The 24,349-nt window shown below is 33.0% G+C and overlaps 1 protein-coding gene across 10 annotated transcripts in view; it reads right to left on the reverse strand.

The window, feature by feature from the left end:
• The window catches only part of LOC118201025 (acetoacetyl-CoA synthetase-like), a 74,363-nt gene that overhangs the window by 38,271 nt on the left and 11,743 nt on the right, over positions 1-24,349 (reverse strand). For 9 of the 10 annotated variants that reach the window (XM_085825850.1, XM_085825849.1, XM_085825847.1 and 6 more), the window contains 9 exons: positions 22,896-22,999; positions 22,423-22,540; positions 17,403-17,513; positions 14,602-14,699; positions 13,130-13,244; positions 8,399-8,480; positions 6,708-6,861; positions 2,944-3,021; positions 429-618 (listed from right to left, as the gene is read on the reverse strand). In XM_085825850.1, the coding sequence (XP_085681976.1) occupies positions 429-618; positions 2,944-3,021; positions 6,708-6,861; positions 8,399-8,480; positions 13,130-13,244; positions 14,602-14,699; positions 17,403-17,513; positions 22,423-22,540; positions 22,896-22,999 (1,050 nt within the window). The remainder of the gene's footprint in view (positions 1-428; positions 619-2,943; positions 3,022-6,707; positions 6,862-8,398; positions 8,481-13,129; positions 13,245-14,601; positions 14,700-17,402; positions 17,514-22,422; positions 22,541-22,895; positions 23,000-24,349) is intronic. The other variant, XM_085825852.1, reaches the window with a different exon arrangement.

Below are 24,349 nucleotides of genomic sequence, written 5' to 3' on the forward strand. Positions count from 1 at the left end.
AGCTAAGATTCATCTAAGCTCTCTGAAGCTCTAGATTAAATTTAAGTAGCACGAAATTGCATTAATTCATTCGTTTAAATAATTATATATAGTCTACACAGTATGAAAATATACTTCAAATCAGAAATTATTTCTAAGGATTTGTTTTATTTTGATAAAATAGAAAGGGTAACTATAAAACGTAGAGAGGCATGAGTACTTCAGGTGGGTTCTCTGCTTCCAGAGAAGGTAGGGTCGTTCCATTTTTATCCTTCGAAAGAAGAAAACTTTCTTTTCATATAAACATAAGTTTTCCTATACTTGCAGCAAATACATAAACATCAATACCATAATGACCATCAGTTCCGTAATAATGCACAGAGTTCAGATACAAAACTACAAATATTACTTCCTCAAAATATTACGTTAATAAAAATTAAGAATCTTACTTGGTATATACCCTTTCTTTTCCAAATCGTCCAGAATACTGGGTGTCAGAAAAAGGTGAGAAATTTTCAGTTCATCTATCATGTCCCATAGAAAAGTTGGGCTGAGGAAATAAGGGTGACCTTCGAATAGGACAAGAGTACAACCTATGAACAGCATATTCGTGTACATATTCCAGGAAGCCCAGCCTACCTGTAAGAGAAAATTGTGTAATAGGAATTCTAAAATGCTTTCGTTCATTTAGTTCTTCCATACAAGGGTTTAAAATTTATAAATTGAATCATACGGTTTCAATTGTTGACAAGACTTGGAAGAGTCTGGACTACTTTAAATGTGAGATCCTTCGCGTGCAGACCTCCGATCCTGTGAAACGTTCATTTACAGGAAAAGAATTCTTGTCAAATGATTACATGAAGATAGCCGTATGGATGCAGATGATAATAAACGTTTTCATCAGAAAGGAATTTTACTTATATTTCGTCAATAAAGCGACTACCTTAGCACAATGGAAATTCCTTCACAATCAAACGAAACTATAGGGATATACACTTTCGAAAACAGAATCTTCTAGTTTCATTCTTTACATTATGCGCCAAATTAAAGTTATTTTTTTTAGTTGTACAACAAACTGTTTTCAGTTCTTTACCCCACTATGAAGTATACTGAATGATTATTGGATAAGTCACATAACAAGAATCAGCGTTATGTTTGTAAATTTTGCAGGACTCTATAGTACCATCTTCCTCGGCTACCAAAAAGCAAATGAACGAGACAAGATAAGGTGATAAGATAAGATAAGAATGGCTGGACAGGAATTAAGCTACTGGCACCATCTATTGATGAAACAAGAAAATTAAAACATAATTTCCTTAAAGGCTGAAGGTAAATATGGACTGCAGTTAGGGTCATTAAATAGAAGAGAAAATAAATTTTAATGTGAAGCGCCTATAGAAAATCTAATTCAACAATGGAAGACTTTTCTTAATAACTTGAGTTGCAGAAAAAGGGAAAATGTGATTTTCGGACCAACAGGGATGGACAACAGGGAATTTCTCATATCAATAAAATTCCCAATTCCATACTTAAGGACCCCATTCCGGATATGAATTCCTAAAGTATTTATAAAATTCCTTGCCAGTTTGGTTTAATTTACATTGGTCAAACTAAGAAAGCCTTAACATTTCGCATTAAAGAACATGAGATATTTGTTAGGAAAAAGAAAACACAGAAGTTCTCTCTTGCCCAGCACTGTTGGTCCGAAAATCACACTTTCTATTTTTCTGCAGCCAAAATTATTCAAAAAACATCTTCCATTGGTGAATTAGATTATCTAAAGGCGTTTCACATTAGAAAAAAATCTTTTTGTTTTAGTTAAAGACTGTAATTCCAATCTATCTTTACATTCAGCTTTTAAGGAAATTATGTTTTAGTTTTCTTGTTTCATCAATAAATGGCGCCAGCAGCTTAACTCCTGTACAGCCATTCTTATCATATCTCGTTCATTTGCACTTTGGCAGCAGAAGAACATGTTTCTGTAGTTAAACCATTGAAACTTGTCCGGCAAAATTTACAAACATAACTCCAATAATCATTATTCGGCGTGTTTAAAATACTGAGTATGAAGTTCGTGCCTGATTTCCATAGCTGGTTCAAATATAACCGCTGGACAGGAACGGTATTTACTTCTCTGCCATCTGGTGCACCGATATTTAGGTAGGAATATGATGATTCATTTAGCGGCGGATATCTGAAGTCAGTTTGTGTGAGTAGTCTTTATTAAAAAGAGAATGAAAAGTTACTTTTGAACCATATTATGTTTCATGTGTTTCTAAGAAAAAGTCAAAAAGTAAAAAAAATTAAAGACGTATATTTATAATATGTTTTGTAAAATTCGGGCAATCTTCCGAAAAAAAAAAATGATGACGTCGTGCTTGCTTGAAGGGAATGTAGCCAAAGGATTAAAATTTTCTCAAATATACTCTAGCATATAGGGTCCGAAGGAACGTGTTGAAAGTTAAATTTCATAATTTATACAAAACTGAGTTGTTTAAATTTAAGAAATATCAAAAAATGAACACTTGAAATATTTTTAAATTGGATGTAACTTTCTACGACCAACGGCTGCAATAGCAAAGAACGCATACGAACGATACGGTGTAAAATGTGGATACGGTGTACAAAAAAAAAGTATTTTAATTAGATACATATATTTAAATAAGTGTTGGTTAGCATGTCATTGCTTACGTACACCTCTCAAAATGAGAATCACATTGCCAAATGTATGTCTTTCTTAAGAGAACTTAATTACTGGAATATTAAATTTAGAAATTTCCATTTAAGTTATTTTTTATGTGCATTTTATTTAGCTACACGTAAGAATGTTAAAATTTGAGGATTAAATTAACTTCATCCTTAAAATAATAGAAATATACAAAGGAATTTAATAGAAAAACTCTTCAAATAAATTTATTGCTCAGTTACATATTTATGAAAAAAAGTAAACCGAAATCTTCTTACTGGTGAAATAGAGAGCCAAACGACTTCTCTATTAGGTTTCCCATATGTTCCAAAGTCCCTTGCAGTGGTCAAAAGAACCTTGAAGCATAAAATATAATTGAACCTGTTAATAAAGCATTTTAATCATAAAGCTAAATTACAGGCACTGCTTACATCAAATTAATAAATATAAATTAAGTACGTCAGTCTGATTCAATAAGCGAATGACAAAATTCTTATATTTATTCAAAATAAGTCTAAAAAATTTAGCTGTCTTGATAAACATTTTATGCTATGTATTTATAATAAAAATTCAATAATATAATTATATTAACATTATTGATTCCCTGGTGTTCTCTGTCGCCACGAAAGTGAACTAACACACGCCGTGCCCAAGTTACATGCAAAATCATATGATTAGGTACCATGAATATTATTCTACTAGGAATCAGTATCAGTAATTGTATGTTATTCAACAATCTAGTTGTACGATTATGTATGTTTATCTATTATGTACGTTTATCTATTATGTATTATGTACGTTTATCTATTATGTATTATGTACGTTTATCTATTATGTATTATGTATGTTTATTATGAATCAGTATGTTTGTGTATTATGTATATTACGAATCAGTATGTTAATCAGTCATCATATCTACCATATATGTCAGTAAAGTATGACCTGTTCAGTGTGAACTAACACACGCCATGTCCAAATTGCACGCAAAGTGATCAGATCACGCACACACAACACACTAAGCTTGATTTGTGCAATCCAGTATTTGTATGTAACTCAGAAATTGTGTAAGACAGTAACTGTATGTATGGCACGGAATTATTCAGTAGTATGATTATGTGTCATGTATGCTTTTGTGTTATGAATCAGTATCAGTAATCGTATATATGACACGGAGCAATTCAGTTGTATGATTACGTATCATGTATGTTTATCTATTATGAATCAGTGTGTTTATCTAGTTTTGTTTGTCAAATGCCAGTTACATTGGCCGTCAGGCCATTAAACTCCTTGCTTGCCAATAGCGCTGAAATCTACAAGAAAAATTTGTCAGTCCTTCACACTCGTCCGCCGTCATTAGCCGTCCACTATTACATAAAACACACAACGGTGAATCAGCTAATCCAATGCGAAATAAATGATTCTGTAGATAGTCATGCCTCGTCAATAGTCTTAAAAGATGCAACCACAACTGTTCGCGGGTGATCAGAAACAAAAGCTGGGTTTGTTGAGAAAACACTCCACGGCTTGCCCTCATAAGCCCGAGTGGCAAAATCTCTAAAAGTCTTTTGATATGTTAGCGATGTCAGAAGCTTGATAGAATGGAAGCTTGCAATCGTTTTTGGCTTTAGGAGAACTGTAGCTCCCCTTTTTCGCAAGCATATCAGCCATCTCATTCCCATAAATACCCCAGTGTGAAGGCACCTATTCAATATATATCTTGTGAGTAATTTTTTATGACTTCCTGACACTGTTGAACTTATACGCACTGTTGAACACTGTTAGCTAAATCTGCTACAGCTTTGCCGCTTGTTGATGGCTCCTTGGAGATTCTCCAAAGTGTCCTTTTCAGGACAAACTGCGCTTAGTGATCTCACCCGTAGCCAGTGTAATTCAGTCAGCTTTTCTCATTTTTAAATGTGTTTCTTATATTTAATCACGAATCATTACATTCTTATTTTACCTATTATTATTAAACTGTTGTTTTCATTTCTTATTTTATCCATTATTATTGTTTTTAATTTAGTTTAAAAATGTGCACTGCAAACAGAAACCATTGTCCAAAGTTTTGACCTTATTCTAAATTCAAAAATAATAAAAAGAAAAACAAAAGAAAAAAGCAGAAAGCTTTTCAAATTTTATATTACACTCAAACGAGCGTCCCTCCCCCGTTCACAGGCACATAAACGTTTCGAGAGCATTTGGCAGACTGTGCTAAAAATATTTAGAAGAGCAGCATATCTTTAGAAATTTTAATTGGCTGAACGTTTTCTTCTAATTTATTTGTGTGATAATATATAGAAAATAATCAAATTATAGAACACTTTACTTATTACACAGATGAAGTCGATTTTATTATATGGTGGATGGTGTATATAAAGAGAATTAAGTAATTTAATTAAAGTATTAAGTAATTCCAAATTATTAAGTAATTCCAAACCAATTCTACAAATACTAATTCGCATACAATATAGAATCTGCAAGTCTGTCAAACTAGTCGATGATACTCATCCTGAAGTAATTAAAAAACAAGTAATATAAAATAAAATTAAAGTCAATTCCTACTTAGGTCAACAAAGAAAAATTTTAAAAATACAAAATAAATAAATAAATAAATAAATCTGAAATGTTTCAGATTTTAAATTACGTCCAAAGGGGCGTTTTTTTAACGTTTTGAGTGTTACCTTTATTTATTAAATATCATGTTCTTTGCACTTAAACCATAAAATTCAGTTCAAGAGCAATATCGCAAAATAATATTAAATTAAGCATATCTTTAGAATTTCCGATATACGCAGTCTCGCGAGCTGGAGATAAAAGTATTTTTTTTTTCTATATAACGTTGCCATTTCTCGCTTTTAAAGCATTGAGTTTGTAAATCAAAAATTCGTTAAAGTTTTACAAAATATAAAATCTATAATAAAACAAATTCCAAATTTGGGATTTCAGATGCCCATATTCGCAGTAGGATTTCGTCATTCAAAATTCGATGGCTCTATGTACCATTGTTTTATCACAATGCGAGAAATAGACAATCATTTATGCAGATTTTTCATTATTATTTAATTTCTTCAAATATAATGCAGGACTCTAACATTTTGTGGCAACAGTTTGAAAAGTGAACCGACGTTTATGAGTCCGACGCAAAATCGCAAAACGAAAACAATAGTCCTTCAGGGACAAAGCCCCTTTGGACTAAAAAATAAAAATACAAACATAATTTTTAATTAAAAATTTAAAAAAAATGTAATATGTGAAAAAGTTGTATTAACATTAAGTGTCATCCATTACAAGTTTAAAAAATGCATTTCAATTTGAGTGGATAAATAAAAAGTATTTTATTAACGACTGAAAATTTGAACAAGATATACGAAAAGTGTGAGCTAATAATAGGAGTTTAATAATTCCGGATATTCATTTCGCAAACGAGGCAGTAAAGAAAAAAAAAATCTCTTTGAACAAGCAGGTTGCTCTAAATAAATCTTTCGGACCCACTCTCGCCATTTTTTGCGTTTTTGCCTCCGGTTAATGATTGTCATCGAAGTTTCAGCTATCCAAAAATCATTTAATTCTGATAACTTGCCGCAAACATATAGAAACACAGCGAAATAACAACATAAAAGTCCGTTGACTCCATATTACAGCGTCACGTGATTTTTGCGCAAAGTAATTCTATTGTTTAAACGCACTCTTCGCAGTTTCTCTCTTTTTCGCTGGCAACGTAAAAGCGCATTCATCAGCTACGTTTCGACTTTTATGTTTGCGGCAAGTTATCAGAATTAGATGATTAGTCGTGTGGACGGTCTTTATAGTTTACGCAAGGAGGTAGGAAGTTCTTTCTTACCTCCATGGATTTACGTTGCTAACGTAGTTTTTTTTCACGCATCTAACACGGGCACATCTATACGAGACCAAGATCATCTAAAAACCGTGAGAGGTCGTTTTAAAAATGTTTCGCTATACTTCAATGACTTAAAGTGTCATCATTGAGATATGTATGTAAAAAATTTTGATTTTGACGTGAATATTAATTTTGTCTACTCACCCCGAAACAGCTGATTAAAGGCTTCGGTAATCCGGAGGTACCGGATGTGTAACTGATGTATACAGGATGTGAGAACGAGACTTGCTCAAATATTAAAGGCGGAACAGTGCCATCGGGCTCTTTAGCCATTTCCAGGAACTCTTCTAAGAAACAGCTAAAAAAAAAGGAAAAGTAATAATATGAACTTCATTATTTTATTTAGATTAGGATTTTATTAATTTCGCAATTCAATTTATTTCATACACGTTTTCCCTAGTCTTTTGATTTTAATACTTTAGGAAACTTCACAGCGGCCTCTCCTACGATTACATAACATTCATATTACAAAATGTGTACACTGCACAAAAAAAAAAAAAAAAAGGGAGGACAGTTTTATATCTCCAAAAAATAATCAAATACCTACATTAAATACCTCAAAATACCTATATTAGAACATTTCTATATATAAATCTAATACATATCCTAAGTCGCGCTTTCGAGACATTGAAAACGCAATTTGAATTTCGTCAATCGGCCCAGTAGAACGGGAGATATAGAGCTGTCTCATTTTTTTTCGTATTGATTGTTTATATATTTTATACAAAAAATACATGCATACATTTACATACAGAAGTACAATTTTTTAAATTCGAGGATACGCATTCGCGGATCCGTAGATATTCGAGAAAAAAGAATTTGGCACGTAGCCAAATCCATCTAATAGGAAAAACCCAAAAAAAGAAAGTGGAAAATGTAGGGAAAACGTAGGGGAAAATTAGTTTTTAATTAATATATCGGCTAATTAAAGTCCCAAAAAGACGCGAATGGTCAAACTGGCGTGCCACAGACCTGCGGAATCCAACGGTGTGCTTCGCTAAGCCCGGGAGTTAGCCTTTTCGGAGGAGATGATGTTATTTCACCCCCTATATATATATATATGCGGCTTAAGTGTCTGTTTGTCGCCGATAGTTTATTGGTTGCTTGCGTAACTGTACTAGCCAATGGGGTGAAGTTGCCACGGCACAGGGTTGCCGTTTCAATTGAGACGTAGACAATTTCCTGTAAAACTTGCCTTTGCTATGACCATCAATAATTCTCAGAGCCAAACGCTTAACCGTGTTGGCATTTTTTTACCTGAGCCTGCATTTGGACACGGTCAACTTTATGTTGCCTGTTCAAGAGTTCGTGAAAGAACGGACGTAAAATTAAAAATAATGGATGGCCTCTGCAAGGCGAGCTTAAAAATGATGGAAAGATCTACACAAGAAATGTTATGTACAAAGAGATCTTTGACATGTGAATTAACATTTCATTGTTTAAATCACCTTTATTGATTGAGCTAGCGGTGGCTCTTAAGAAATGTACCGCCAGTGGTTTCCTTTATGGTACTCTACTTTAAGCAATTAAGCAAGTAGAAGGGGGAAACCGCGTGGGGCAGTAAGCAAAAGGGCGTCCTCACTGCCTGCCCTGGGTAATTCAGTTTAAATTAGCAGACACCTTTGCACAAATCATTTTAATTCCAATTTATAATATCTAGAACAGCGGTCATTTCGTATGACCGCCGGGCTTTCTAGTATTTTATAACGCTACGAAATCTATAATGTTTTAATTAGATTGAGAATACAAATGAAATGTTTTGCAAATATTTCAAATTTAAAATCATATCTGATACAGAATATCATTTGGAATTCATAAATACTAATACAACGTACCTCTTTTGAATTTTGCTTATATCGTTGAATTTAGAGTCCTCCTTCGAAGGCACTATAACGACTTTCTGAAGACAAGATATCCCTATAATGAGGAAAAAATATTTATTTTAAATTTTCAAACTAAGCTTTTTATTCTGTTTCTAAATCTTTCTTTTCATCGTATTTTACGTATGACAGGTTGAAACGTTATTAAAAACCTTTACCGATATTATCGATTTTCTAACTCACTAACGTTCTAACTCACACATTCTATGTAGCTTTTAGTATTATCATGACTGTTTAATTTCATCTACAATAACGGATTTCAACACTATTAGCACAAAGTAAAAGATATACATGCTCTTTAAGTCTAATTTCGTAGAACAATTTTCTTGATTTTTGAGCTTAAGTGTTTTCTTGCAGTGCTCTTTAACTGAAACTTGCCTCATTGTCAATTAATCACTGAACATAAATTAGATAACAGAAATAATGCAGTATTATTTAACCACCCACCGAAGTATTCACTGAACTCTTTTGCATGTAGTTCGCAGAAGAAATAAATTGAAGCAGAACTGAAAATTCCTGCACGAATTGCATTTTTCATGTATCAATTAAATTATGATTCTAAACAAAGTTCGAACGCATTGGGATCCCAGTAAAGGATTATGTTTTCAAAACAGACACTAAAATGTAATTCAAAGGAACCACTTTTTTTCACTAATTAGCCGATAGTGGCGGCAGAGATCTACTGGATTGCAAAACGTTCCATCATCAGAACTATTTTTAAAACTGGGCTGAAGTGACATATTTTCCTGAAACAATAAAGTCTGAAATTGCTTTTGAGCTACCTTGTCGATCCGTGTCGGCAGAAAGGCTATCGGTTCTATGCAATGCTAGCTCTGGGACATACACCCTCTTAATTCTACTACAGGATGAACGCAGGTACGTCAAAAAGCTAATTTAGCGCATCTTTGCCACTAACTACTCTATTCGTCTGTATTTATAGCTCGACATCCGCTATAAGTCTTAAATATCAACTTAATTTGCATACATACGAAAAACATTTTGAGTTGAGTTGGTCAGGAGAAGCAAAGGACAGCAGATTTGAATAGCAGTGGTTAATTGAATAATTGAATATAATGAAGCAAAGAATAGCAGAAATTAAAGCATAATATTTAAAAATTTATATTCAGCAAAGTTCAAATTCAATTTAAATTTTGAAATTTTTTTATATAAAACATCGGTTTCTATTTTCTAGATCGTTCTTGTGAGTTTCTTTACTCAGTTTCATTTTTTTATAAATTTCCAGCTGCAGAGAATAAGACAAACATTGTACAAACGGAACAGAACTCTGCGCAGATACAAAGTAAAATTCTATATCTCATTGATTTTCCCTCTAGCTATCCAATATCTCTCCACCTCAGAGGCTTCACGCAGCACCGGGCACCTCCTTTTATGGGTCCTAGTCATTTCTTCATTTAAGCCGAAAAAAAAAGCAGTTTGGGCTGCTAAGAATGTAAGTACAGTAGAGATCGTTCGCCTAGCAGTCGTGATCAGTGTCAAGTCTAAAACTGGCGTTAGCTATTCCCTGAGATTTGTCTGGTAATTTCCTTTCCAAGCTGTCCCTCCAGATCTTGGTTTAAATTAATAAATTACAGAAATTTAGAATAAGAAACTGCAAAAAAATTCCAGTTATGAATATATATAAAAGCAATTAATTCAGTAACAGTAAAATTCCTATTACATAGAACTCCTCGATATTTTATACCTCCTTCTCCTCTGTAAATGCAGCTAAATACTGAATTTTTCCCCTTTCTTACTTTACCAATCAAAATCTTTCGTATTTTATACAACACGCCCAGTCTCTTTCCCAATAAATTCTATTAAATGTACATTAGAATCTCATTTCTGGGATCCAGGTGGAGACCATAACAGCCGCCTGATCATATCGGCTAAATGAAGATCATAGTGGTTGCCCAATGTGATAAATATCAAAATTAAACGAAATAATAACTATAAAAAAGGTATTAAAAATCACGAAAGTTTCAAAATGTTTCTCGAATTTCCACAAACCTGTCTTCTGTATCGCGTTTCAACATTAGCTGTTATTGCATGCTTACACGGCTGTAAATTTGTATATAATACACAACTTACAGAAAATTCCAGTTGTGTAAGATAAATTTATTTTGAATATATTTGTCTTGTTCATCACTTACTAAATTTCTTGCAAATGTTTAAAAGAAATTGACAATTTTCTTTAAGCTAAATTAGATTGTTTTTGTTAATTCTCGCTCACATGCACATACAAAATAAAAGCGTAAAGACTGGAGTGGGGGATTGAAGTAAAATGCGAGTGACAGCAACGTCCTGTCTGTGGAACGTGTTGCCATCTTGCTATTTTGCTTTAGGTCTCTCTCTCTTTTTTATCTATTCTTTAACTCGTGGTAAGGAATAAATATAAAAAACTAATGCATAGCATTCACGTATCCTTGTATTGTAGCGGTCAACCCATGAAACAAGCCAATGGAATATCAAAGGTTTGATTTCTGATGAACGTAAGTTTGGCCGCTTAAGATTCCTGCCCATATAGAAGCTTAATATCTCTAACAGCTTTTACGAGCTCGTAATATGCAATAAATTCTGAGCTCTGTTCTATACAGTGTGTATGAGGACAGCGTTGACAAACTTTTAGGACAGTTAGAGTACACCTAGCCGATGAGAAATCACGTAGGAATGCATGGTCAGAAACACTTTCCTGGCGCGGTAGTGGCGACACAAAAGTCAAGAAAGAAAGGACACAAACAGTGAGATAAACCATGTTTTATTATGTTTAGTACACCAGAAACCTACAAATAAGAACAAAAACAAACAACGAACGTCATTAAGGAAGGTACTCCAAATAATGAAGCCGGACAGCGATGCAGGCCTCAGTTCTCTGGCACATGGAAGATCTATCACGAATGGAACATCGCATGGAAGATGCATGACGCACGGTTCCTGCATCACGGTCCGGGTCATAATTTCGAACACCTTCTTTCATGATGATCCTTGTCTCTTTATGTTGCTTTTTCTCTCTTTTTGTTGTATTCCAAATATTAAACATTTTTTCACCCCATTCGTGTCCTTTCTTTCTTGACTTTTGTGCCGTCTCTACTGGCCCAGGAAAACGTTTTCGATCTTGCATTCCTATGTGATTTTGCGTCGCCTATGTGTACTCTGTCTTTCCTGAAAGTTTGTCAACGCTATATCTGTATATGTAATATCTGTACACTCTGTATATGTAATAGTACAGTTTAAACATGTCTCACATTAATTAGTTACGATATTCGTCGCTGCCTTATCGTCTTCATCAACTTCATCTTCTCTATTATTACTTGCCTCTGCTATATCCTACTTTGAAGCAATTCCTTACGAAAAAAGGAAGTATGTCTCAGACTCAGTTATTTCAGGTTCTTCATGTAACTTCATGAGGAAATTTTCCGATAATTCCAGACTTTACAAGAATGAAAATTTGAGTATCAGCTGCAGAAATGAAAATCCTTTACTTCAGGTTATCTGCTGTCGAATTGTGTAACGTTTTCTCTCCTCTTGTTCTATAAACCAAAGACTAGCTTCTCAAATTCCAAACAGTCATTCAGAAATCTTTGCTTGTAAACATGCACCTAATTTTTTTACCCGAGAATACTGAACTTTGGAACAAGCTATAGAGTTCGTTTGTTAGTCAAATTACAACCGTCACTTCTTTACTAGGTTTTGATATCTTCAAGTTTCTGGCCCAAATTTTCAGTAGAGATAAATGAATATAATTTTTGTTGTAAATCAAATACCTGACAGAAGAATAAAAACACCAATGCTCCATTATTCTGTTTTAATATTATCATGACTGTTTAATTTCATCTACAATAATGGATTTCAACCCGTAGATTTCAACACTATTAGCACAAACTAGAAGATATACATTCTTTGAAGCCTAACTTATTGGAGCAATTTTCCTGATTTTGGCGCTTAAGTGTTTTCTTACAGCACTCTTTAACTGAAACATGCCTCATCCATAACATAAAGTTGAAACTGGCGAATGCCTTCCTCATTTAAAAATCTGTGATTTTCCCCTCATTCCTGAAGGCTCAATAACTTAAGAATAAATCGCTGTGATTTTATTCAAAAATCCTAATTCGAATAGCTTGCTAAATGTAAAAATCCCATCCAAACGAGCTTTAAACGAAACAGTCCCTAACCATATTGCTAGTCTTTTCATATCAGCTTACTTTCAGTTCTTTTAGTAGACAATCCACTTAACTGCTTAGTTAAGTGGATTGGCTTAGTTAAGCATTTGTAACAGCATTGTCTGAAGTTTCTTCCTCAGGGAATCTCATTGCTTTCACTACACCATTTTTCTTTTATACATTAAACCCGAATATAGAATTCAATTTCCAGGTTTCTCGATCATCACACAGAGAAAAAACGCTTAATGTTTTCTCAAATCTTATAAGGTATTTCGCCCACCTTCTTGGCATGCTTTCGTGTTGCGGTGATCTGCAATTTTTTCCTTTCTTCACTTTAATATATATATATATGTGTGTGTATATATATATAAACTATACAAATCTAGTCTAATATTTTATGTCTACCTTTCAAAAAATTTAACAAAGTTGAATAATTTATTTGAATGTTTCAATTGCTCATATAAATTAACACTATGGATACTTTTCCACTTCAGTATTTAACGTATATAGAAAACAGAAAAATACTTGCCATCTGCAATCTTCTTCACCTTTGTCAGCATTTCAATTTCCATGTTATCATACTTGAACCTGTCTATCGTGAAAAGGATCTTAGGTTTTACTTGTTTGAGTCGGTTGATGACTGCCTAAATTAATTGAAATAGGTCCGTCATACATTTTAACATACAACTTCATACATAATATTCAAGCATTTGTTTTTTTTTAAATCATAAATTGTTTTAGGACCTTATGAAATTGTCACATGTTTACTAGATAACACATAGGAAAAAAATTCTTTACATGGATGTTGGATAATCAAATCTTCTTTTTCACTTTTATTACTTTTTATATTATATTCATATATTACAAGTATATCATATTTGTCAAGTATGGCTGAAATTCCAGTACCTTCCATTGTTCCCATGACAAGTGACCCTTGACAGTACTTGCACTGTGACAGCGCGCATTGTTATGAAGGATGATGGGATTCGTGATCTGAATTATCTGCATCCAGCACTCAGAAGAAATTGACGACATTTGTTGGTGACTACTAGCAACTTTCTCAATTATAGTGCTCGGTATAATAATCCGAAAACGCAGAATTCGTACGACGATTCGTACGGATATAATAATCCGAAAACGCAGAATTCGTACGACAATGCCAGTTGGAACGTATGTATTCGTCAAAATGAAGATACCGCTGTTGCAGTGGAGTAGTGAGCATAACTGGGCAAAATACGTTTTGGCGCCCAACCCCGAAAAAAAACACAGTGATATGATGAAAATCTTCTTTGGAAACTATTTGGCGCCCCTCTGCGAGCGACGCCGGGGCATCATACAACCCCTTGCCCCCCCTCGCTATGCCACTGCGCTGCTATGGCTCCGTTACTGCAGTACAGAAAAGGTTATCCGTGCTTTAGAGTGGTCATTGTGCAATATCGACAGAAGTGGACGTGCTGTTAGTGTATGACGCCTTCGAATAATTTAGCATTATGTGGTATATAGTGATAATTTACCAGGCTGTCTGACTCCAAATAAAGACACTTGGGTAAACAATTAAAGCATTCTTTATTCTTTTTATTCAGGATGAGCAGCTCTCCTTATACAAATCGCCCACTTGGCAATAGAGAATAAATGCAACAGGATGAAAGCGTAGTTACGAGTACTTGGGCATCATGCAGGTTCCCCCGCAGAAGCAAACACAGAAGAAGCTCGGTACAAAATCATGACGTGTTTTAAATTCTATCATGCGCGGTGCGCATGCTTGCGCTGTGCCGCGACCGCATTGTATTAGCAAAATTTCTGCGATATGGTAGACGTAGTGTAAAGTATAACGCGTATGGTCAGGGTTTTTTTCTGATTTATCGGCATGTTGCTACTAGTTTTTATCCAACCCATGACTTAAGTTTCAAAGAAGAAGCTTAAAAATCTTCCTTTAGTCATTCCTTAAAAATATATTTAAAAACCTGTGATATAAGAATGCTCATAAAGTTTACGTGTTACCTCGGCTCCTAATTGCGGTAACGCTCCTGTAAAAATAGCTCCAATGCTCACAGCACCAAGCATGGCGAAAACGGCTTCTCTTCTGTTGGACAAATAACCTGAAATGAAAACAGTTTCATTCCTTTTTATAAATGTCTACGTGATTACTAAATGCAATTCTCTACAATATCTGTGCAAATATTTAAAGGTCTTTATCACAGTCAGTTTTGTATTCTGTCACTTGAAAGTCATAAGTATTTGAAATTGAATAGTTTTATTATAATTGAAATTAATAGTAAAATTTAAAAAAAGATAATAAAGGTATTTTCTCTACAAGTTAATTTAAAATTATTTACAAATTATATTTTATATACTGGTTGTGAAGTTGATCGCAAAATTCTCGTACTAAGTCAGATACATTGTGAAACTTGAATTACAAAACTATTTCGAGTTGAAAATTTGCGATTCATAATATTTAAACTCTGATAAAATTTTTTAAGAGCCTGTAAAACATTTCAAATCCTATACACGTTTCTTTGCAGTACTTTTTTTAAGTTTTAATCTTAATTGCGTATGCAAATGTTTTAAAGCATGTAAATGCGGAAATAAATATTTTTTATTTCATGAGAGGAATTTAAATGAAACAACTTTTAAGCAACATCTTTCTAAAGCTAAAAAGTGCTGAATATCTTATCTTTTTATCTTAATTATCTTCCTGTAATTTACTAAATTCTGATTTTATTAAAGAGAAAATATCCATCTCAGTACTGTCACATTACTGATTAAATACAATGTTATAATTCAAGTTTTAAATTTTCATTAGAATGTTTTTCCACTGTTCTGAGCATACATACTGAGCTATAGAAAAAGTGGTACAGGTGAGCCTACACAGAATAAAAAGTTGCGCTACTTGTGCACGTCACTAATTGCTTCTAGGAAATATACACAAGTCTATAAATACCCATGCACCTTCTATAAAGCTGTTCTGATAATAGCAAGTGCTTATGATTTATGCACGTTTAATATAGTCTAATTTTTGGAAACTTATTAAATGTACCACATCATTTCCGAGGTTTGTATTTTCATATATGATCATTTCAAGAATGTACTTCGACTGCAAGAATTCTGGTAAAACTTCAAACGTACGAAAAAAGTTCTACCTTAAGTAGGATGAACATGACTAGCACCAAATAGCAAGAATCACTTCATGCAACGCAACAGGGTAAAACACTGCCTCAAGTAAATCATAATCTAATTTTGCCACTCACCAGACATCAATGCAGACTGTGGAATATCTGTATTGGCCAATATCAACGCGTGGCCAATTTTACAAAATAGAGAAGTGATCCGGGTGGGATAATTCACAAGTGCACATCAGTATCGCCACTGAGGAAGGGGTTTCAAAAATTTACCTATGAGCTTCTATTGCTTTTGTGACGATCAATTTTTGAAACTGTGCATATGAGCCGATGTTGTTGTTTACATTTTAGTTAGCATTTGTTTTTCTGTTATAAATGCATAGCACATAAATGCTGTTATAATTTTAATAGAAAATGCAGTAGTTAGTGCTAGTAGAAATACTAGTAGAAAATCATAGTGCTTTAATTTTATAACTTTATTTAATCTTCAACATTTTACTTTCGCGAAACTTATCATGCACTGATATTCGGATTAATGTTCGGGGCATATTATCGTCATTTATATTGAAAGAAAAGGACTTAACCGACAATTAGCCTCGAATATTATGCATTTACTCACACCTGTGGATTAAGAGAATAAGTGTATAATTTTGTATTGAGCTGAGAATAAGTATTTCCTTATCTCAGTGCTTGAATTCCTTGAAGGTTTTGAAAGTGCAAGATTTAAAATATATATCGTTAGTGATCTGATTATATCTATTGTTAACATTAAAATGTATATAAGAATAAACTAAATTCATTCTATTTAAAGTTTATTTCTTGTGCAGGCAATACATTTAAGATTTAAGAGCGATTAATGTGAAATTTAACACACTAAATGTATAAGAATACAAATTAGGAAAGTTCACTTTGAATAAAACTGTGCATTGTCTATTATTGTAGACAATTTTGTTTTTCATATGGACTATAGTGAAAATGCTAAAATTTCTACTATTTGCGTACATAATTATGCTCTTATATTTGATCTAACTTCGCACTGAAAATTCTCACAAGAAATCCACGGAGCTTTAATTATTTTGGACAAGAAATTGCGTGATAAAACATTTTCAACCATCTTGCTTAAAGCGCGGCAAAGATCATGTTGAAATGGCAGAAATATTACTGGAAGCCCATTGGTCCATTTTCGGAGCCAATCCCTCGGTGTCGATACAGATCTGCACTTGCGAAATATGCATCCAGCTGTGAAGTAACGAGAGTAGCCAAATGTAATGCGAGTCTTCTGGGAGCATTTGTTGTATGTATAAAATGTTTATTTTAAGTTTCGATGCGACATTCTTCTAACATTATTATTAGTTTCGTAGAACATAAAATGTAGAAGTCTAGGTCTCCAAAACATGCATTTCTGAAGCGCTTTTCGATAATAGCATTTATAATTCAACAATAAAAAAGTGCATTTATAATGCGGTAACTTTACGAATGTTATTACGCATGACTTTTTCTATATCCATGATTCAGAACTCTTAACCCACCATACTGAAATGAAGCACTACTGCATTCAAAAGCAAGAGATAATTTGGTGACAATTTTTCAAATTTAAACATGTCATTAAAGTTTTTTTAATGCGTTTGTGTGTCTGTATATATATAACGAATTATGCTAGCAAGCCTGCATTTGGATACCCACAAGCAACGATGTCTCCTTTTTTCAATCCGAATTTTTGGAAAGCAGCACAATACAAGGTGGCTTCTTCATACATTTCAGCGTAAGTGGTTCTTTTGGTTTCGCTGTCCTCACCTAAAATCGAAAAAAAAAAAAAAAAATACAACATAATTTTTAACTTTACAGCTGCTTAAGTTTTGACTAAATGGCCTTTTATATGAAGTGAATTTAAAGCACAAACACGATAAACAATATTTACATAAAATGCAGTATCATGTACATTGCAAATATTGATTGCAACTGGATATATTCAATATTCAATAAATAATTAATAATATAGAAGCATTACGTCACTATTTTTAGTAAAAAGATTTACTTAAATAAAATAAAGTATGAGGAATGACGAAGCAATAAGTTAACTTAATATTTAATGAAACTTAATATTTTTATACAATCGTAATAAAAATCATTGATTTACAATAAGATACTCTTCTCTTATCGGGACCGGAATCAGAAATGTATGTACGCATGCATGCATGTATGAATGTGTTCATGTATGCATGTATATGTATAACTAGAACGCCCGACGGTCATACGAAATGACCTCGGTTCTAGATATTATCAATTGTAATGAAAATGATTTGTGCAAAGGTGTCTGCTAATTTAAACTGAATTACCCAGGGCAGGCGGCGAAGACGCCCCTTTGCTTATTGTCCCACGCGGTTTCCCCCTTCTACTTGCTTAATTGCTTAAAGTAGAGTGCAATGAAGGAAACCAGTGACGTTGCATTTCCTTAAGAGCCACCGCTAGCTCGATCAATAAAGGTGATTTCAATAATGAAATGTTAATTCACATGTCAAAGATCTCTTTGTACACAACATTTCTTGTGTAGATCTTTCCATCATTTTTAAGCTCGCATTGCAGAGGACCATCCATTATTTTCAATTTTATGTCCGTTCTTTCACGAACTCTTGAACAGGCAACATAATGTTGACCGTGTTGAAATGCAGGCTCAGGTAAAAAAATGCCAACACGGTTAAGCGTTTGGCCCTGAGACTTATGGATGGTCATAGCGAAGGCAAGTTTTACAGGAAATTGTCTACGTCTCAATTGAAACGGCAACCCTGTGCCGTGGCAACTTCACCCCATTGGCTAGTGCAGTTACGCAAGCAACCAATAAACTATCGGCGACAAACAGACACTTAAGCCGCATATATATATGAAGTGAAGTAACATCATCTTCTCCGAAACGTCTGGCTCCCGGGCTTAGTGAAGCACACCGTTGGATTCCGCAAATCCGTGGCACGCCATTTTGACCATTGGCGTCTTCTTGGGACTTTAATTAGCCGAGATATTAATTAAAAACTAATTTTCCCCTACGTTTTCCCTACATTCTCCACTTTCTTTCTTGGGTTTCCTCTATTAGAGGAACTTAGCTACGTGCCAAATTCTTTTTTCTCGAATATCTACGGAACGGCACGGAATTGAAATTCGAGACGCGTAACCTTGGATTCCAAAAAATTCTCCGAATCCATCGATACCGTTCTCATTTTCGTACGACTTTAATCCGCCGAGATATTAATTAAAAATTGCGGAAACGTTAATTTCCTCGCTCATTTTTTTTCAGAGTGGCAACAATAAACTATAGACGACACACACTTTAGCTGCTTATATATATAAAGATATGCATGTGTGTGTATATGTAATATGTGCGTATATAGTATATATGCGCGTATATATACACACACATACACAGACATACACATGCAAACATATATCTTTGATTCCGAATCAAATAACAAAAAAGTACCGACAATAATAAAAGTTTAAAACTTTAAATTCATCTGAAAACAAAACAAGTGCATTTAAAAGTTCTCAACTTGATAATAGATGCATCACACGATTATTCCATCAAATAAATTCAATAAAACAAAATTTTTATAAAATACAAGAAGAAACGTTGGTTTTTACATAAAGTGATCATAACAGAAGTTTATATTTTAAATTCATCTAAAAGCAAAATAAGTGGATTAAAAAATTCTAAACTTGTTTAACATAATAAAATATTTGGTCAATAAGGAAGAACTAGAATTTAAGATTTTTCTATTAAAATTATATTATGAGATTACAACAACTAGAAAATATTACATTTATTTAAGCATGCTACGTAATGATCATTTAGTTACTTAATTTAGCCACTATATGCGAATCGCTTCGGAAAATAATACAAAGTATTTCAAACACAGTGCATGGCTAAATAATTGCATCTTATTTGATCGGTAAGTTCACAGTGCCAATCCCTTGTAGTATTCATTAATTGTGGCTATGTATCAAATCATAACATCTTTGCTTTTACTTTTATTTTAGATTCCACATGCTATTTAGGATTGTTTGGAATATATTACTTGAAATAGATCACAGAAAAAGCTGTGTTGCGTTTAAAAACCTTTCTGACATATATTAATGCGAGACGCCTTTTCATCCTTACGAAATAAATATGTAAAGAGGAAACTTCTCGTAAAGCAGAGGAAAATGTGCATTCAAAAAGTGCCTGCATTGTTATTCCTATTAAATCAGCTATGTCCAGTAGTTTCATAATAGTTACGCATTTCGGTTACAGTTATTTACTTTATGTATCTTTAAACAAAAATAGTGTAGTGAATGCTTGGATTTGTAACATCTTGCGAACTATAAAGTCGGTTCATTTTCACTTCCCTGGGTATAAACACTCAAAATAGCATGAGGAGCAATACATAAGACAAATATTGTTAATAAAAGCTCCTTAAGTGAATTCAAAGCTAGAGTTTAGTACAAGGATTTATAACCTTTGTTATTTTTTAGCCTTAATTCATCATTGAAACTTGCTGCAGCCTCTCACGCTAGAAATCGTCGTTAACAACTCGCTATTATGTTGAATCTGATGTATCCTAGGATTCACATGCGATTGTTGCTCTAGTGTATGTTTCAATAAATGTTAAACATCTACTGCAGCACGTTTTACGAACAAAAAGCTTATTCATTGACAGCTTTCTGTAGAAACGCCATTTCCCTCATAAGACCAGAATTTGCGGGATATTCAGTTTTCGGAAACACTTATAATGACAATAGCGCTAACTTACTGAAACTCTAGAAACTCCATAAGCCAACGTATGTATGGTAATTTGTTTAGCTTGCTATGAGGGAAAAATAGAAAGCATGATACTTTTCTCTTTCACCATATTCCAGAAAACAGCAGACAGATTTCCGAACATTTGCCAGCTTACAAGTAAACCTTCTGCCCCTTGATACCGATTTTCCGAAAACCTATATATTTTCTGAAAGCTTATATCACAAGTAGAAAAACTGTGAAGTCTTAGGGGGGGGAGGAAAATTTTGATAAAATACAAGAAAGAAGAAACGTCAGTTTTTACATAAAGTGATCATAACAGAAGTTTATATTTTAAATTCATCTAAAAACAAAATAAGTGGATTAAAAAATTCTAAACTTGTTTAACATAAATATTTGGTCAATAAAAGGTAATAAATAATAAACTGGTAATAAATAATAATTGGTAATAAATAATCTCTTAGGAGCTATAAAATCCATAAAGTACGTATTAGTAATAAAGTATTTTCTTATCTCTGTGCTTGAATTCCTCTGATTTTGAGAGTGTAAGATTTAAAATGTATATCATGACTAATCTAATTACAACTATTGTTAACATTAAAATTTATGTAAGAATAAACTAAATATATTCGTGGCGAATAAGATAAATTCATTCTATGTAAGGTGTATTTCTTGTGCGGGGAATACATTTAAGAGTGAAAAGTTGTTAATGTGAAAGCGTATAGATGGGCATATTTCCGTAATGGCGTCTCTGTATCTTGTATGTTCATGCACTGTCCGCTTCTGAAGTACCTGATCGTAAAGTTCTACAAAAAGAACTGGTACCTGAAGGATTTACAAGAAAGATCCAGCCCTAGGTAATCAATTTTCAGACACTACAAATCTTTTGTTCGTTACATAACGGACACAATCATTATCGAAACACAAGAGCACGTTTAAGAACTTGATTCAATATTCTTTTTATAAGGGCAGATACTTGGACGACGAACCTGGAATGTGGATTGCACCAATGGATTACTGCTTCGATTCATTGACAAAGTGAGCGTGCAAAGTGTGAGGCTATCGCTTATGTAAAATGTGCCCATTGTGAACTGTCTTTCTGCCTATTTATTTCATGAATTTCACATTGACTGTCTCTTGCAATAGATTTTGTTTGAAGTCAATAACAAGTCACATTTTCAACATCCCAACGTATAATGTTCCTTTTTAATGAGTTGTTTCTGCCTTCATATTTGAAATCCCCATCTTCTTACCATATTATTAATTCATATCAACACGAGAAACGAGCATTCTAACGACTTTTGGTGTCCTGTTTCTAACACTTTTCTGATACTTTGTGGGTCCTCTAGCTCCTGAACGCTTGTTCCTCTGCTCCTAAGATTTCACAGTTTTTCTACTTGTGACATAAGCTTTCAGAAAATACATGGTTTTCCGAGAAACCGGTATCAAAGGAGGGAAGGTTTACTTGTTAGATGCTAGTTCTCAAATTATTCATGCTATCATTACTAACTGCTTTATGAAAACCTCTTTTCACCTGGTAGTGGCTCTTCTGAGATTTTTGTAGCTATATTTTGTTCAATAATTATACTGTTCTTTGTAAGCTAATTTAGCCTATAATTGTTTTCGTTTTAGTGTATTTAGAGCGATATAAAGAGCGAACTTTTACGACTAGCCTCTCTTTTAGGATAAATGCATAAATTTCAGAATACGGGAGAGCTAGTTCTTCTTTTGTTGAATAAAAGTATGATGTCTTGAGTAAAACTGTGTAAGTCTCACAGTAAAAGTAAGAAATAAATTTTCTTAAATTTCGACATCAAAATAAATGTGCTTTTATTAACGAAAGAGGGCTTAAAACAAAAATACTATTGCGAGATTAAATACGAATATCAAATTACTAGTATGACAGTTTTAAGCAATTAATTAGAATAAAATTTATACCTGCCGAGATCAAAGCCACGTGATCATCTCTAAATTTTAATAAGTTCTCAGCTAAATTGAGTCTTGCGCCTTCGAACCAAAGAGGAGAATCTTCCATGGGAATATTCAGGTCAATCACCTGAAATATTAAACAGACTAATAATTCTGAAGTTTGTCATATATATATATATATATGTTAATAAATATTTTGTGATGTTTATTATATGTAATTCAAATACTTATTATAATAAACTGTTTTGAAGCATAAAATTCTAAGCAATCTACAAAACCGTTGCGAAAAAAACTTTTTTTTTTTTTGATTGAAAATACAATACACGCTCTGTTAAATGTCATTAAGTGTTACTTGATATTAAATGAAAAGAATTAATTGGCTACTTTATTTAAAATCTATTTCATAATTATTGAAATATCTAAAAAACAACAAAGACAAGCATATTATAAATATGCTTTTAAAATCCAGCTTGTTTCCTTACTTGTTCAAAATTCTTTGAATAAATTATCCCTGCAATGTTCCATAATTCGGCATAAAATTCTGGTAGATGTTCAACTGACCACTTGTGCAAATCCCAGAAGTCTCCTATTGAAATTAAAGTAAATATTCTTCAAAATATTTTCCTATGCACAACAGAAAAAGCAGCCTTAATATGTAGCATGTTTATGTAATATGTAGCAAAATGCCATAAGTTTTATAGAAATGAGAAAGATGGGAATACTGTTTTTCATATTTTTTCAAAGGACAATTCATGTTTTGCGAAGAAAGAATGATACATGTGCCGAAGACTGAATTCTATTAACGTAAAGAACTCACGAATATGCAGCGAACAATTTCTATGAAGTGATTGTGTAGATGAGATGAAACATCATATGCTTGGATTACCGCAAAAGAAGCTGTTAAAATCCAATACTGCGCAAAGAAAAGAAAAGTAATGCAGAATGCTTTTGAAAGATTGCGTGCATTAGGTTTGAAGAAAATTCATTTTGAGGCCGATTACGAAAATGATGATAGGAAGAATAAATAAGATAAGAATGATTTTAAAATAGAACTCACAAATGACAATACAAATATTGCAGAATGCCCTAAATGTAAAACCAAACAAGAATGCATTGATAATTTGTAAAAAACAGAGCTAGCTCCGCATTTTAGGCAATATCTAATGGCATAAATGCGTGTATGTGCATAAATGTGTGTTTGTTTCTCGCATTGTGATAAAACAAAGATACCTTGAGCCATCCAATTTTGAATACCGTACGTTTGCACCCGAATATGGGCATCTGTAAACCCAAATTTGGAATTCGTTTTATTATCTATTTCATATTTTGCAAAACATTAACGAATTTTTGATTAACAAACTCAACGATTTAAAATCGAGCAATGGCAACACTGTACAGAAAAAAAAAAAAAAAAAAAAAAAAAAAACGTTTTTATCTCGAGTGAGCGAAACTGTGCATAGTAAATTCTAAAGATATTCTCATTTTTAAATTATTTTGCGACATTGCTATTGAACTGAATTTTATGGTTTATGTGTGAAGAACACGACATTCAATAAATAAAGGTAACAGACAAATTGTTAAAAAAACGCCCCTTTGGGCGTAATGTAAAATCTGAAAGCTTTCAATTTTTTGGGGGGCCTAACTTTAAAAAGCTATTATTATAGTAATCTTAAAAAGAGTAATCGAATTCTCCTATCTAGTATACAGGTGAAGAAGAAATAATGAATGCCATTGTTTTTTTTTCCTTCACGATTTAATATAAATAAATGTACAAGGGCAGAAAAACCTGTAACTTTTAAGAAATCATAGCGTACTTTATGTATTATTTTAAAAGTACTATTAATTTTTTAAACGTTATAAATGCCTACAGTAATAATATCTTCTTTTCTAAATTAAAGTTATTTTTTTACGCACAGTTTTTTTTTTTTTTTTTTTT

The sequence above is a fragment of the Stegodyphus dumicola genome, chromosome 10 (assembly GCF_044657685.1).
Source record: "Stegodyphus dumicola isolate Sdum_Otavi_A_Nest chromosome 10, ASM4465768v1".
Taxonomy (NCBI): Eukaryota; Metazoa; Arthropoda; class Arachnida; order Araneae; family Eresidae; genus Stegodyphus; species Stegodyphus dumicola.